The sequence below is a fragment of the Cnephaeus nilssonii genome, assembly GCF_951640355.1.
Source record: "Cnephaeus nilssonii genome assembly, chromosome: 14".
Lineage (NCBI taxonomy): Eukaryota > Metazoa > Chordata > Mammalia > Chiroptera > Vespertilionidae > Cnephaeus > Cnephaeus nilssonii.
In genome coordinates this window covers 27047769-27064519 of record NC_137085.1, presented here as the reverse complement: position 1 = coordinate 27064519, position 16751 = coordinate 27047769, and the positions used below count along the sequence as shown (strand labels likewise).

The window sequence follows — 16751 nt, the reverse complement described above, 5'->3', positions numbered from 1 at the left end:
TAGGATGAGAGATTGTTTTTCATCCCTAATTGTTGGTGCTTAATAAATGTTGAATGTATGAATGATTAAATGTCTGAATGAATTAATCAAGTAATAATGCTTTAATAGAGTTACTAAGCTGTAATTTACTCTCTTACTTCCCTATTTTGGACATTTTTAATGTTTCCAGGTTTTGACTGTTAGAATAGGCCCTATTGCACATATTTGGGTATGTAATTTTTTCTTCTTAACATATTTTCAGATTTAGAAATACTGGGCCAAAGAGTAGGAACATGCTTTGGCTTATTTTTGCTTTCCCGTTCTTGAGTTCAATTTAGAATCCAAGACTTAAATACTAAATGGGGCTTTAGAGATCATCTAATCCTAATAGTCTACATACTTTTGTCAAATATTTTTTCAAATATCCTATATGTTGCACAAGTTTTTGTGTGTGTGTGTGTTTTTAAGATAAAAAGCTGAGCTGCTGTTTTAAGCAGGAGCAGAGGGTCCTGGCCTGCCTAACCTCCACACCTTGCCACTGTAAGGCCCCTGAGGCAACTCCATGGAATCCTGTGGCTCCACTGAACACTTTGAAAACCCTAAATCTAAGCCCTGTAAACCCTTTTTTACAGCTGCAAATTCTGAGATTGGGAGGTTAACTAATTTGCCCTAAATCACCCAGCTAATCTTTGCAGTGTCAAGACTAGGATTTAGTGGTCTTTGAAAAGTAATGCAACATAGCAGTTATGAGTGCCTACTTTGGATTCAGATAGCCTAGCTGTGTGACTTGGGTGAGTTGCTAACTTTCCTGAGCCTCTGTTTTCCCATTGTATTAAATGGAATAAAATATATCTCACAGATTATCCTACCTAATAATAGACAAATATGCAAATTGACCACACCTTTGCTACGCCCAAGCCACACCCACCAGCCAAGCCACACCCACAAGCCAATCAGGGCGAGTATGCAAATTACCCCACCAAGATGGCGGTTAATTTTCATATCAAGACAGCGCAGAAAGAAGCCAAGAGCTGCAGAAGGGAGCAAAGCTGCGGAGAAGCAAGCAAGGAGGGTGGAGGAGAAGGGAGGAGTGCAGGCAGGGCCGGGGAAGAAGGAAGGAGAGCAGGCGGGCTGGCAGAGAAGGCGGAGCGCAGGCGGGGCCCGGGGAGAAGGAAGGAGAACAGGCGGGGCAGAGGAGAAGGAAGGAGAGCAGGCGGGCTGGTGGAGAAGGGAGGAAAGCAGGAGGGGCGGGATAGAGTGCAGCAGGAAGCCCTATTGCAGGAATCTTCCTGCAACGGGAACGCTAGTGTTAGATAATATGTGTAGATCACAGGTTTCCTTTGGTTCATTTGTTATTCCCATAGTACCTAGCACATTGTAGATGCTTCATAAATACCTGTTTAGGAATAAATGAAATTTTGAATTTAACCAAGGAAGATTATTCAGTATTGTAGACTGTACTTGATTTCTATGTAGAAAATAAAATTCTGCTCCAACGTGATCAAGAAGAGAGTGATATGCATATTTGCATACAGCTTGATTTGGGACATATAAACTCACTGAGATCCACTTTTAAAAATTGGCCTCTAGCCCTAGGTGGTTCAGCTCAGTGGGTAGAGCATTAGCCTGCGAACTGAAGGGTCCCAGGTTCAATTCTGGTCAAGGGCACATGTCCAGGTTTCGGGCTCGATCCACAGTAGGGGCATGCAGGAGGCAGACAATCAATGATTCTCTCTCATCATTGATGTTTCTATCTCTCTCTCCCTCTCTGTTCCTCTCTGAAATCAATAAAAATATATATTTTTAAAAATATGGCCTCTAGGCACCAGTGTGTCTGAGAATTGTTTCTCCTCTCACTTTGCCTCTTACGAATAGACTACCTGTTATGCTGTGGCCTGCACAGAAACTGCAAGAATTGCTCAGCTTGTGGCTCGTCAGAGAAGCTCTAAAAGAAAGACTGGGCGGCAAGTTAATTGTCAGATGAGAGTAAAGAAAACTATGCCGTTTTTTCTAGAAGGTATGGTCTTTTCACATGCTAAAAATTTTAAGCCTGTTTATGAATACACTGACATATGCAATTCTGGGAATATTGCTTATATTCATGATAAACTTATATTTGTTAACATTTATATGTCAAGGGTGAAATCCTGAAGCTAATATTTTCATTTGAAATTAAGTGAACATGATGAGCATGACTTGCTAAATGAAGTAATTACTCAATGTGAGATAACGGAGAGTACATTTTAAGCTTATAGCAAAATGTGGTGTTATTCTTTTAGATTATTTGAGGGGGAAAGCTTCATCCAGCATGTTGGATGAACCCAAGAACCTATGATTTAATGTATTATTTATCAAATCATGCCTTTTAGTATAAATTCCCTTTTTAAAAAATATGAATTATATGGTAGACAGAGGTATTATCTGGGCAGGTCAGCCTGTGTTTACTGAATACTCATTTTGAGGAGCTTATAATCAATTCTAAAACTAAATTCTCAAGAAATAGCTCAGTGGTAATACAAAAGAGTAGATGAAAGGAGGAAGAGGGATTAAACAAAAATCCCCTAAAGACATATATAACATACAGACACTGACAGCAGGTGATGGGGGTGGGAGGTAGATAGAGGTGGCAAAGTGAGGAAAGCTGGGGACAGAAAAAGACTTTGCTTGGGGTGATGGGCGCAAGATGCAGTGTGCAGATGATGTTTTATTGAGCTGTACACTTGAAACTTGGATGGTTTTGTGAAGCAATGTCACCCCAATAAATTCAATTTTAAAAGAGTAGATGCTTGAATGCCACAGTAAGCAGTTTACATGAGAATGACAATGGAGGGCTTCATATTGAAGAGGAGACTTGAACCCAGACTTCAAATGATGGAAAGAGTTTAAATTGATGGAGAGGGGATAGAGGACTGAAATATGGGGGAGTGTGGTACATTTGTAAGAACATGAGATGGTTGCTACTAAAGTGTTAGTTGGTAAGTAGAGGGAAAGTAACTAGCTCGTCTAGTAGATGAAATCATATTTTGAAGAACCTCATCTGCTAAATACTCACCAACCTACTCTTCCCCTACTGACCAACCCTCAAGTGGCAACTTCCTCACATTCTTACATACTGCTCTGAGAATAGAGACCTGTAGAAAACATCTGGACAGGAGAGCGACATAATGAAACTAGGATTTTGGGAAGCTAAATGATTCCATTCTGTATGTCTAACTTCATAGGAAAACCGAAAGCAACTCTCAGACAACCAGGATTTTCTTCAGATTTTTCCATCAGCAGAAAGCCTAATGCAGCTCTGTCAAGAGACAGAGGAAACTCTCTTGGAGTCAAGTCTGATGTTGAATTACCACCTTACACAGTACACACCCATGTTGGAAGTGAAGTATTCAAAGATGTTCCCATGCAGAGGCATGTGACCATGCCTACCAACAACAGGTATTTGTTCTTTGTCAGGCTAAAAAAAGTTTAGTGAACCTAGGGTAATATGTTAGAAATGTATATACTTTGTTTTGTCTAATGTAAGTTTGTTTGTATGTAGCATCATTATTTGTAAATCCACTTTTCATGGCTGCATGAATATATTTCTCTGAATACCTCTGTTCTATATTTTCTCCACATTTTTTATAATCCCTTCTTGTGAAATTCATTTTAAAAGCTCTCACAAATTGTTTTAAGATGCCATTTCAGTATAACTTACAACTTTTTCTGAGAACCTTTCTTAGAATACATTTTGTAAGTTTTAAATAAAATCTGTTGATTTGCACCTTAGACTGTGTTCCAGAAATTAATCCATAATTATGCAGTTGCATAATATATACATGCATCAGAATACTGGATTGGCAATAATAACACAGCTTTAAAGTCTGAGTTTGATGCTGCCATTCACAAGCCAAGGGAAGTAAGTGATCCAAAGTCTCCTAACATGTGTCCTAATGTCCAGGATACAACAACAAAAAATCACTCATTGTACTAAGAACCAGGCACATGACAACTTGAATGAGAATAGATAATCAACAGGCATCAACACAAGATGAATCAGATGTTAGAATTGTGTGACAAAGATTTTAAGGCAGCTGTCATGAGAGTGTTTCCATGAGCAATTGCCAATATTTTTTTTTGGGGGGGGGGGGAATAGAAAATTCATCAAAGAAATAGAACATAGTAAAAAGAACCAAATGGAAACTATAGTAGTTAAAATGCAACATCAAAATAAAAGATGCGCTGGATAAGCTCATTAGCAGAATGAATATGACACAAGAAAGAAGCCATAAACTTGAAGATAGAACAATAGAAATTTCCCAATCTAACAGCAGAGTAAACAGACTTCAAAAAATCAAACTAAACCCAAACCAAAAAACCAACTAGCAAAGCCTGAGGATCCTATGGGGGAGAAAAAGCTAGCAGAGCCTTAGAGGCCTATGGGGAAAATGAGAAAGACCTAATGTCTGTATTATCAGAGTCTCTGAAAGAGAAGAGTGAGTGGGGCTTGAATGAGTATTTGAAGGCATAGTGGTTGAAAATATCTCAAATTTGGCTAAGGATATAAGCCTATAGATTTAAGAAGCCTAGAGAATTACAAACAGGATGAATCTAAAGAAACCCACACCAAGACACCCATCAATAAACTTCTGAAAACTAAAGACAAATACAAAATCTTTAAAAGAGCCAGAGAGAAATGACACATCACCTAGAGGGGAATACCAGTTTTAATGACAGTGGATTTCTCATCTGCAGCCATGGATGAAGAAAATGACATACTTTTCTAGTGCTGAAAGAAAAAAAAAAGTCAACTACAAATTCTATATCATTCTATTCATTCCTACAATATTCACTCTTCCTTGCATGTACCAAGCATTGCCCTAGGCCAGTGATGGTGAACCTATGACACGCGTGTCAGCACTGACACGTGTAGCCATTTCTGATGACACGCGGCCGCTGAGGCGGCCACATGCCGAGGATGAAACATTTGCTGCTCCTGAGGATGAAACATATGCGAAATAATGTTTTTTCCTTAAAGTAACACACTACCCGAGTTATGCTCAGTTTTTTGGCGAAGTTTGACACCAAGCTCAAAAGGTTGCCCATCACTGCCCTAGGCACTGGGAACACAGGTAATTAAGACACTTAGAGTCTTAGTGAGGGAGTCAGAAATGAACACAAATTATTGCAATCTCTGTGTGTGGTTTATTTCTTTGTCCTCATATTTGGGGAAATCTTGCTACATGTATTTATTATAATTAATATAAAATTTATTTTAGTAAGTGTATGAGGTGGGGAATCTTTGTTTATTTATTCCTAGGTGCTTATTCGAGCAATCCTCTCTCTGGTTTGAAATGCCACTGTTATCATATGCTAAGATGTGATGTAAATTGAGTGTTTCTAAGCTCTCTACAATTTTACCTATCTGTTCAACTATTTTTGTAACTTCATTATGCATTTCAATATCTGGTGATGCAAGTCTTTCAGTTTTTAGTTATACTCCAAAAATAGTCTTTATGTTCAACTGTTCATTCTTTGCATGTTTAAAAATTATTTTGTATTGCTTGTTCCTTAAAAGTGACTAATTGGAACTCTGACTTCCAAATTATTTTATAGTCCTAGTTTAAATTTAGCTTTTAATACATTTTCTTTTGGTGAATATGAAACATGCAAGCTGAAATAAGGTATATTTTCATTTCAGTTTATTGTGAAATATTTTAACGACTTGTTTTATGTTCAATGCCACAGAGACTTTAATGAAAAGTATAGTGTTTAAAACTTGGTATTAACTCTGCTATTTTAATTTTAATTAACTTTCTTTATACCTTAGGTTTAGCCCAAAAGCATCCTTTCCACCACCTTTACAGATACATCTCTCAAGAACCTGTACTAAGGAAATGAGTGGTACGTTCCCTAAACATTAGCTTCATGATACATTTTGGCTTCTGGAGCCTCAAAGCCCTAAGAAAACTATCTGGTAATGGCTTTGACATTTGCTCTCACCTTCTCCTGCTTGGAATATCTCTCCTCCCCTCTTTCTCAATTCCTTTGAGTTATGCATTGAAGTGATGTAAAGAGAAAATAATACCTCCAAGGATATCATTATTATTCTGACTTCCTCACATTAGACCTATTCTGTTTCAATTCCAAGTGTCACCTGCACAGATACTTGTGTCCCTTGTCACCCTCTCACGCATTAAGGGTAAGATTTAAAGTCTATAAATATGGGACCTAAACACATAAAATCATTTCAGATACTCTGCCATTCAAAAGCTGGGACCCTAAGCTGTATGTAGTGACTACTAAGTATTTAAATATGAATATAAATTATTCCTCTGCTTATAAATTCCAAAGGGGGCTGTTAAGAAAACAGTTGGGGACAAAATATAAAGTCAAAGAATCTGAAGGTTAGAAATGTACCCACTCATCTTGTCTCCAGGTGTAAATCCCCTGCTTATAGCCCCACCTGAGGGACACACTATTTTCAGAAATAACACTTAATGTTGCATGAAATTAAAGGATTTGCTGCTTTAAGTGTGATTCTTACTGAGTTGAAATCATTTTTTCTGTAAGAGCATATCTCCAGTATTTCTTATAGAAATTAATTAAACAATATTATTTTTATGTAAATTACTCTTACATATGCATTTCCTGAAACATGACTACTTTACTCAATAAAGTCATATACCCTTTAGACTGGCTGTAAGTCCTTTTAAATCAGAATAAGCCTTTCCTGCAGAACCAAAGGGACTTTTTCATGAAGATTGCAATTCACCTGGCAGCTGATATGCATCTTTTGTTTTCTGAACAGACCTTTTGGAGTTTATAACCTGAGGAATCATTTATATTCATATTTAGATGCTTAGAGGTCATTGCACATGATTTAGGGTCCCAGCTTTTATTTATTGATTTTTTAAAATATATTTTATTGATTTTTTTACAGAGATGAAGAAAGAGGGATAGAGAGTTAGAAACATCAATGAGAGAGAAACATCGATCAGCTGCCTCTTGCACACCCCCTACTGGGGATGTGCCCGCAACCAAGGTACATGCCCCTGACCGGAATCGAACCCGGGACCCTTGAGTTCGCAGGCCGACGCTCTATCCACTGAGCCAAACCGGTTTCGGCAGGTCCCAGCTTTTAAATGGCAGAGTATCTGAAACTATTTTATGAGTTTAAGTTTCATATTTATGTACATTAAATCTTACCCTCTTACTAGTGTGAGTGAGAGGGTGATAAGGGACACAGTATCTTGTGTGCACACCTCTTCTGCCTGCTGACAGCCTCGGTTACCTCCTCGATTTGTCTAACATTAGGTGGCTCCAGAGGCTCCACAAAGCAGGTGTGTTTGCAAAGACTCCAACTATGCATCAGCTACTGACACTCTCTGGCCAGTTCTGAGAAAGTCGTCTCTTTTCTGGTATTTTTATATCATTATTTGGGAAGAACTTAAATAAATTAGCTCTGCCTTAAATAGGAAACTTAGGTGGGCACCCTGAACCCTTTCATTCGCTGAGCCAAACAGTCTCAGCAAGGCTAGGTCTCTTGTCCTGTGGTGGGTAAAGCAGTCAGCATCCAGCCATCCTCAAGGAATAGCTCGCTCTTTGGCGTTCTAGCCTCTTTAGCCTGTGTGTCTATACCAGGCAGTTTAAAGTGAAATTGTTGAATCCCAGCAGAAATCCTATATGATTGAAATGTGAACATATTTTGCTTTTAGTTGGTAATTTTTAAAGTACTTTGATCTGTATTCCAGTGAAATTTAAATAAGATCTGGAATGAATCTCATAGTTACTAAAATAACAGAACTATCAACTATCGTGAACACTCAAATTTCTTTAATGTCTTAGGATGTTAACTCAGGCACTCTACATTTTTTTTTATTTATGTATTTATTTTCCTTTTGGAATGAAGAATTTTTTTTTATTATTGTCTAAAGTTTTACATATGTCTCCTTTTTCCCAGTTGACTCCCCACCCCCACCCCCCAGCCATTCCCACCTGGGCAAGCCCCCACTGACCCGGTGTCTGTGTCCATTGGTTATGACCCCCCCACTTGTCTCTGGATCTATTCTTGTTCATCACATTATGTTGATCATTATATTCCACATATGAGTGAGATAAAAAATTAAATGAGTAAGAGAGTCAAAACTTTATTTATGAAAGATAAATGATATGAATTGGGGAAATAAAAAACCATCAATACTTATCTGTGTGCTTCAAACCTTTTATTTATATTTATAAACTGAGGCTAGGATGATTAGTGTAAGTGGATCGTTTTTTGAACTTCTATGTATTGCCAAATTTTCTCTTGAATAAAGGGGAAGACTGATCACATCTTAAAAGCTGGACAGTTTATTATCTACACTAATAAAAGAGAAACATGCTAATTGACTGTACCTTCGTGATGCCCAATCAGGAGTGAGTATGCAAATTAACCCAACAAAGATGGTGGGTTAATTTGCATACACAGGCATAGACGGCTGGGAGTGGGGCAGGACGCTTGTGTCGTCGCCATGGCGACGACACAGGCATTCCGCACCACCCCAGCTGCTCCGGGCCTCTAGGCAGCGTGGGAAGGCAGAAAGGCGGCTCCCAGCCAGAGCGGAAAGGCGGTTCCAGGCCAGAGCGAAGGCGGTACCAGCAGCCAGGGGAAGGAAGGCCCATTCTTGCATGAATCTTCCTGCATCAGGTCTCTAGTTTTTTATAAAATATCTTTTGATCTTTCTATTAAGACTATCCTCATGCCTTGTGGAATATAGCTTTAAATTCAGTATTGCATATAAATCATTATTGTGTAAATTTAACCTTCCTTAGTTACAGTTAGAAAATGATTGGTTAAATAATAAGTTTCATTATTCTTTTTTAATTTTTATTGATTTTAGAGAGGAAGGGAGAGGGAGAGAGAGATAGAAACATCAATGAGAGAGAATCTTTGATTGGCTGCCTCCTGCATGCCCCCTACTGGAGATCAAGCCCTCAACCCAGGCATGTGCCCTGACCAGGAATCAAACTGCTACCTCCTGGTTCATGGGTTGACACTCAACTTATTAAGCCACACCAGCCAGGCAATTTCATTGTTCTTTATGAAGCAAGATTATTCTGATGTTTAAATTAAATGAAGTACCCTTGCAAAAAGAGGGACCAGGTTCCTTCTGTGGGTGGCTGTTGACCCTGCTGGTTATTTCATGGTTAAAACTTGGAATGAAGTTGTCCTGGTCCTGCTCTGCCTAATGCTGCTCTCTTCTAAATCCCTAGACCCCACAAGCCTGAAGTATGACAAAGCCTAAAGCACAATCATTAGGTAATGGGAGTAAGCTAAATTAAGCATTTTGGTTAATTCTATCATTTTTTTAATTTAAAGATAATTTAAATCAGACTGTTGAAAAACCAAATGTCACGCCTCCTGCCTCTTACACTTATAAAATGGATGAGGTTCAAAACCGCATAAAGGAAATGCTAGACAAGCATAACAATGGCATTTGGATGTCTAAGCTTCCACATTTTTACAAAGAGTTATATAAAGAAGAACTTAATCAAGGAATTATACAACAATGTGAGCACTGGCCTCATATTTGCACGGTATGTTTCTCCTTATTCCTCCCTCCTAATGCCTCCTCCACTTTCAGATTTGAGTTATTAGTCATGGCACCTTTTATCCTGAAGGAACCTGTGAGCAAGAAAATGACTTGAAGTTTATCATACAAATAGTTGCAGTTAGCATCAGTGAAAAGTCTTTACTAGGCAAAGCGTTGGGGGTGAAAAGGAGTATGAGCCTTGAAATATAAGGAGCGTATAAAATTATTATATGTGGAGAAAGAGTTTCTCTGGGAAGATGATTTGTACACAAGAGTTGCCCTCTACAAGGAACTTTTACATTTACCTTTGACTAAATCTCTGTGGAATATGCCATAAGCAGTCGTACTTTCTTAAACAAAAATAGCTAATAAATTCTAACCCCTTTCAAGTACCTAGGGCTTAGTATCACAAGCATCAGTAACTGCTGCAGAGTTTGGGTGGTGACCATATAAAATGAAATTTAGAACTTAATTTAGAGTTTCAGCACAAAGCACCCCTAAGCAATGGAAATGAAACTGTGGCTCAATAGACCCATAAACTGTTTTGGAAAACTTTCTGATTTGATTGGTCAATACCAATTCTGTTTTAGAATCCCAAAGAAAATTCTAATTCCATAAGAGACAGGATCTTTACCTGAGCCATGTGGCCAAGTTAGCAGGTGAGTCTTCGTGGACTCAAAGGAATTTTACTTCAAGAACTTTAAGTTCAAAGCACATGTAAATTAGAAAGGAAGACATTTAGATCTCTCAGAATTAAGGAAAAGCAAGTTTCAGAAACCCAGAAGTATCTCATTGAAGTTGTGATTCCAAATGAGGCAGAAATCAAGCTAAATATAATTAAGTTGTGGGGATAAATATTGTAAAGCATATTAGATACCAGAATCTTGTGACCACCAAAGGAGATGGCTTGAACTCCATGATATAGGGAGTTAACCTTTTATGTTACCTACCTGTCTCTCCTGTTGGGAGGTGAGGGTCCATAGACAAATAAATTGACCCACTGAGATTGAGAAGAGGTTAGTAGGTGAAGACTGAAGAAGTGTTTTATGATGGGCCTAGAAGGCTCAGCTGGCTTTGGACATGGAGGACTGCCATGCCTAAATCTAAACTTACATTAATTGGGATTTTATATGACAAGTGAATAACTCACGTAGAATTGTTTTATTTTTTATTTTGCTCCAAAAGTATGTTTCTCAAACCTTCTCTGGATACCCAGTCTGTATTTTTGTATCTTATTAGGTGTCTTAAACTTTTAGAATAGTGAAGACTGGCATATTAAGATTCCAGATTTAAAAACATGAGTCTCTAGAGAGGTGGACTAACCATTGAGAGCAAAATGAGGAGTTTTAGATATTTGTATCCATAAGGGACATAGGTTGTGACTGTCATTTAATGCAGCATTCAGAGTGTCACAGGGTGTTGGCAGGAGTCCACTGATGATGATGGGGAATGCCTGCAGATGCAAAACACGAACTTACTTGTGCTGTAGGTAACACCTCTGCTTCCATTGATGCTTTAGGGTTTTTGGGCAAAGACTTTTTCTTCAGTCTTCAAAATTTAAGCAGTACACATTGGCAGAAGAATATGAAGAGGAAAACCTAATGTTTTATACTTATATTAATATTCTTCCTCCTCGTGTATTATCTAGAATATATATTCAGGCTAAAAGGAATCTTCTATCTTAATTAAATTAGCTATGTTTTTGACTTATTAAATCTCTTTGGTAGCAAGACAATACCTTCTTTACACATCTGTGTTCTCTCTTCCTCAGCATTTTACTTAAAAAATGAAGTAAATATTCTTTACTATCAAGCTACTCACCCCACATAGTTTCATATTCTATTCTTCTTAGGGAAGAGAGGGCTTCTTGCAAGCTTGTATTATTATAGCCTTTGTGTCTGTAACACTCTCCTAAGGGCTTCAATTGCAGCTAAGGAATAGCTGAACGGGATCTGACAAAAAAGGAACATTTCATGTATACTGAATTTCATATAATTTTCACATCAATCAATTCTTCTGATATTTTTCAACCATTTAATATATAAAATTTATTCTTAGCTCATGGGTTTTGCAAAAACAAGGGATGAGCTGCATTGGGTTGGGGTCAGTAATTTTTGGTCTAGCAGTAAAAGGCTGTACACCAGTTTTTCTTTTTGTTCTCTCATTATAGAGATGCCATCATGCAGGAATGTTATGCAGCTAGAATTAGAGGTCGGATGACATACAAATGCAGGCACTTTTAACTCATGTTTATTGGAGGGGTAACACTTCAGCTCACCTTGGACTGTGGTGCTTGTGGAAACAGTAGTTAACCTCTGGAGCGTCTTTTTCTAAATGATGGAAAGCTGAATGTTTCCTCCGGCTATTGCAGGAAGAGGAGAGACAGTACTTGTCTTTTATCTAAATATTTCCTAGCTTGCTTCCCAGTGGCTTATTTCTGACAGTTCTGACACCTCTTCACAGCTTCGTCCCACCTTGCATTCAGTCAGTTTTGTAAACTGTTGCTTTGGATTTGGCAGAGAGAACTGAATGAGATATGCAGCATACAGGGCAGAAGCACTCATGGTTTCCTAGGGTTATTGGAGGCCAGATACCTCCCAGGGAAATTCATGCTATTTTATTTCTGATATGTGTCTCATGGTGTTATTTGCAGGTAAAGGCAATGTATTAAAGTCTTCGTAGTTGAGTCAAATGTACACATTTGTGTTCTCTTGATTCATTTTAAAACAGTGTTGCTCTTAAATTTGAAATGAATTACTGTGTTTTCAGATTGCTTATAGTCTTTGAATTATCTGTCATTTGCTTTCTTTAAATTTCAGGTGGAAAAACCTTACAGTGGTGGTCAAGATTTGCTTCTTTACCCAGCTAAGAGAAAGCAGCTATTGAGAAGTGAACCGGACTCTGAAAAAGTGCCTCCATCTCCACTACCTGCTCCAAAACAAGTATCACCACTAAAAGGGTGTCCCACAGTCATGCCAGGAGACTTTAAAGAGAAAGTCGCAGAGCTGCTGGTGAAATACTCAAGTGGTCTTTGGGCCAGTGCACTTCCAAAAGCATTTGAGGACACGTACAAAGTAAAATTCCCTGAGGATGCCTTAAAAAATCTTGCCTTGCTTTCTGATGTATGCACCATAGACTACATTTCTGGAAATCGCAAGAAGGCCATTCTCTATGCTAAACTTCCACTGCCCGCTGACAAAACCCTGAAGGATGCAGGGCACGCATACGGCGATTATGCTTTCAAGTCCATGATTGAACAAGAATATTTGCAGATAGAAAAGAATGTTGTCGAAAGTGCCGATGCCATTTTGGAGAATATAACGGTTCCTCCGTTAGTCATTCCAACGGAGGCATCCCCATCGGTATTGGTGGTTGAACTGAGCAACACAAATGAAGTGGTTATCAGGCAAGTCATTTTCTAAATTTTTAAAATCCTTGTGTACTGTTGTTACTTGCTTATTTTTCATGTGGGTGATGGGATTTGAGGAACAATAATATAGTCTAAGTTCTATAGAGGTATAATAAAGTATAATATATTCTTTATATCTTTCACATTTCTCTCAACTACCAGAACTTTTTTGTTTGTATCTCTTAGGAGACATAATTTTTATTTCTTCTACATTATGGTTATATAAGTACATTTGTCTTGCCCACTAGATGGTGAGCAACTTGAATTCAAAGGACTTAAAAATTAATATCTATTTATTGTCGTTCCCCCTGCTTAAAGCAAATGATGCATAACTATCTCTGTCTAGCACAATTCCATAGCTAGACAGAGATGCTTGGCCTCAAACATGTTAAAAAAATTTAAGATCTACATATATTCTAATATGTGTCAGTTTTGTAAACTGTTGCTTTGGATTTGGCAGAGAGAACTGAATGAGATATGCAGCATACAGGGCAGAACCACTCATGGTTTCCCAGGGTTATTGGAGGCCAGATACCTCCCAGGGAAATTCATGCTATTTTATTTCTGAAATGCGTCTCGTGGTGTTATTTGCAGGTAAAAGCAATGCATTAAAAGTCTTCGTAGTTGAGTCAAATGTACACATTTGTGTTCTCCTGATTCATTTTAAAAGTGTTGCTCTTAAATTTGAAATGAATTACTGTGTTCATTTTGAACATTCTAAAATGTTCAAAATGTACAACTATTCTTGAGATAAAGGATTACTAACAGTTTTAAAAATTGAAATGATAACATAGTATGAACTTGAAAAAAATTCTACGTTAAAAGCTTAATGGTAACTATGTCAAAAGTGATACCTAGTCCAGAGAAAAAGCAAGTCGCCCACCGGGTAGTTAATACTAGTTCATCTGGGGCTCTGTGGCATTTCCTAAAAGTCCAAATAGCTAAGCACCACCTCCTAGTATAAAACATCAGATTAGTCCTTGGATCCAAAGATGCTCTGATTTTTGAGGCTTTTGATATCATTGCCTGGGAGGGAGGATTCATTACCTGAGTGGCTAATGATAGCTGGAGATACAAAAAACAGTCCAGCTCCAGGCACTTGACATGGAGTTTTGGAGAAAATATAGAATACATAAAAAATATTGAAAGACTATAATTTGCGGTTTCTGACTCAGGATAAAGAATGGGAACTGGGCCTTGGCCCATGCACTGAAGGGGTTGCAGGTTCGCTTCCCAGCCCCCAGTAGGGATGCATGCGGAGGCAACTAGTCAATGTGTCTCTCTCACATTGATGTTTCTCTCTCATTCACCCCCTCCTCTCTCTCCCATTCTTGCCCTGAAAAAGCAATGGGAAAAAATATATATATATATATATATATATATATATATATATATATATATATATATATATATATATCCTCAGATGTGAATTAACAACAACAAAAAGAATGGGAACTGGTGTAGCTGGATCTCTGGAGGTATTAGCCTTAGGCTGGATCAATAATGTGATTTCTGATGTTCTTACCAAAGGGTTGGCAGGAATCAGTTCTAGGACTTCTGTAGGGAGGTTGCAGTCTATTCCAGGATGACTCGGCCCGGGGCCTCGGGTTATGTAGATCCTTTTGTGGCTGTGGCTAGACAAAGCAGAAGGCTGAAGCAGAACAGAACCTAGGCTTCTTCAACAAAATTGTCCTATGGTTTGGGCTGTTACTCCTCCAGAGAATCATAGCTGAGCTGGGAAGGCCCAAAGAAAGGACACAAAAAACAAAATCCTTCAATGAAAGAATAGATAGAAAAAATTAAAGCTCTTCTAGTTAAATAAACTAAGTCTGAATGGATAATGAAATGAAAATCAAGTATCTTGGGGTGCTCTGACTAGAAGAAATGTACAGAGATTTTAGAGAAGTCCTGTTTTATGCAGGGGTAGTAAATGTATAAAGTTTTTATTCTAAGATGTGGAATGGCCTGAAGAAATAAGTAGGTAGCCAAGAGTTATGGGTCCCATTTGGTTCACTAATAAATTAAGGTAAAGGAAAGATTTGAGAAACACATGACTAGCTTTTACTATTAGACATTATTAAAAAAAAATCTAGATCTGCCTGTTTGGCAGTATCCTTTGGTATCTGTTACAATAGTCATTGGTGCCATAGTCAGAGGCCAAGCACACAGCACTAGATTGGATCAATGATGTGATTTCTGAGGATTGGCAGGAATCTGGATCAGTTCTAGGACTTCTGTTGGGAGGTTCCAGTCTATTCCAGGATGACTCGACCCACGGTCCTCAGGTTATTTAGATCCCCTTTTCCAGTGTAAACTTGAATCCTGGAGTTAGCACTGCACATTTCAGCAGATGGGAAATGTCTGCCATGGGGTTGACCTAGATCATTGGCATTCCCCCACTGTCCTGATGACAGCAGATCCCAGATGGGCCAAGACCTGTTATACACCCACACCTTCATTCAGGCAAGGCAGTAAGCTCTGGAAGTTAGACCTGTGACTCTTGAAAGGTCCGGAGAGGTGCTATAGTAGAACTCTCAGGTCAAGTATGGGATGTTGTCTCCGGTCTCAAAAATTAACTTTGTACTTATGGCATACCTAAATTGTCCTCCATACATTCTTTGCCCAATTGCTCAGGTAATTTGGGGACGATGTAAGATCTCATTCCTGCCACTAACCACTATCATACCAACTGTAACATTATCCGCCTACTCACCAAGCTGTGTAACCATCCTTTTCCACTGGTTGCTGCAGAATCTGCCTGCAGGTCATACACTGCTTCTCACTACCTTCCTCCTCCACGGTAGGAGCCTGTGCGAGGTGGACAACTAAGCCCGAGGGCTCTGTTCAGGCCTCTCTCTGCCAGGGAGCTCCCAGGGCTGGAGCAGCGCTGCAGGGAGGCGCTGTGAGACTCCAGTCCCAGGAAATGAGCACTTGGGTGGAATTTCAGGTCTCAAAGAGACTTCAGAGCCAGAGTGCAGCTGCGTTTTAGGCAGTGCCTTCACATTCTTAAAGCTCAGTAAATGCAAAGTGTGACAGAGCTCTATAGCTGTCTCTGGAGTCAGTAGTATGCATGTAATAAATGGTTTTAAAATGGCCATTGCCTCAAAAGAAGCATTCTTTCCATATTGTGTATGATGTTTTAAAGCTCCCCCCCCCCCCCGCCCCTCGTAATGAATAGGATGACTGGTATCTTCTGTTCTGGTGATAATTATAAGAATACATGAAAACCCTCTGAAAGGAATAGTATCTTAATGCCCAGTAGGAGCACTTGGACTCTAGCTAAGAGCTGGAACAATACAAAGAACAATGTACTTATGGCATATCCCCATCTCCCTGGCCAGGTGGTAGCCTAGCCTTCTAGTTGAAAAGCCTTCCTCATGTGGCTGGCATCTCCTGTTACAGGAGCCACCTTGATTCATCAGGTTTTGCATCCTGGAAGGAGGCCTTTGATGGAATTGTCTCTGAGGACTGAAAGGCAAAGCTACAACAGCCTGCTTGTGGCAGAAAGGAAATAGTATGTTTGGTAATATGAACTGGGACAAGGTGACTACAGTTGTCAGCAGCAGAAAATTGTAGAAGGAGATAGGAACATCTCCTGAACACATACTTCTCAGGAAGCACACAATGTCAGAGGCATTTTGCTATAGCATGTTACCCCTTCTAAGGGTATTAGAACTCAACATTTTGTTGTAATGTGTTCAGTAAGATGGGGAGGGGTTGTCACGTGGTTGTGTTTAAAGCTTTGTTTTTCTGTAGTAAAATTTCACTGGTTTTCAGAGCTTGGGCCTTGTTTAGACCCAGCCTTAGTT

General features: G+C 38.9%; 1 protein-coding gene across 4 annotated transcripts in view; it reads left to right on the top strand.

Annotated features, from left to right (window-relative positions):
* The window catches only part of TDRD7 (tudor domain containing 7), a 55007-nt gene that overhangs the window by 13224 nt on the left and 25032 nt on the right, over positions 1 to 16751 (top strand). For all 4 annotated transcript variants that reach the window (XM_079790363.1, XM_079790366.1, XM_079790364.1 and 1 more), the window contains 5 exons: positions 1855 to 1996; positions 3201 to 3414; positions 5789 to 5862; positions 9320 to 9537; positions 12353 to 12939. In XM_079790363.1, coding sequence (XP_079646489.1) covers positions 1855 to 1996; positions 3201 to 3414; positions 5789 to 5862; positions 9320 to 9537; positions 12353 to 12939 — 1235 coding nt within the window. The remainder of the gene's footprint in view (positions 1 to 1854; positions 1997 to 3200; positions 3415 to 5788; positions 5863 to 9319; positions 9538 to 12352; positions 12940 to 16751) is intronic.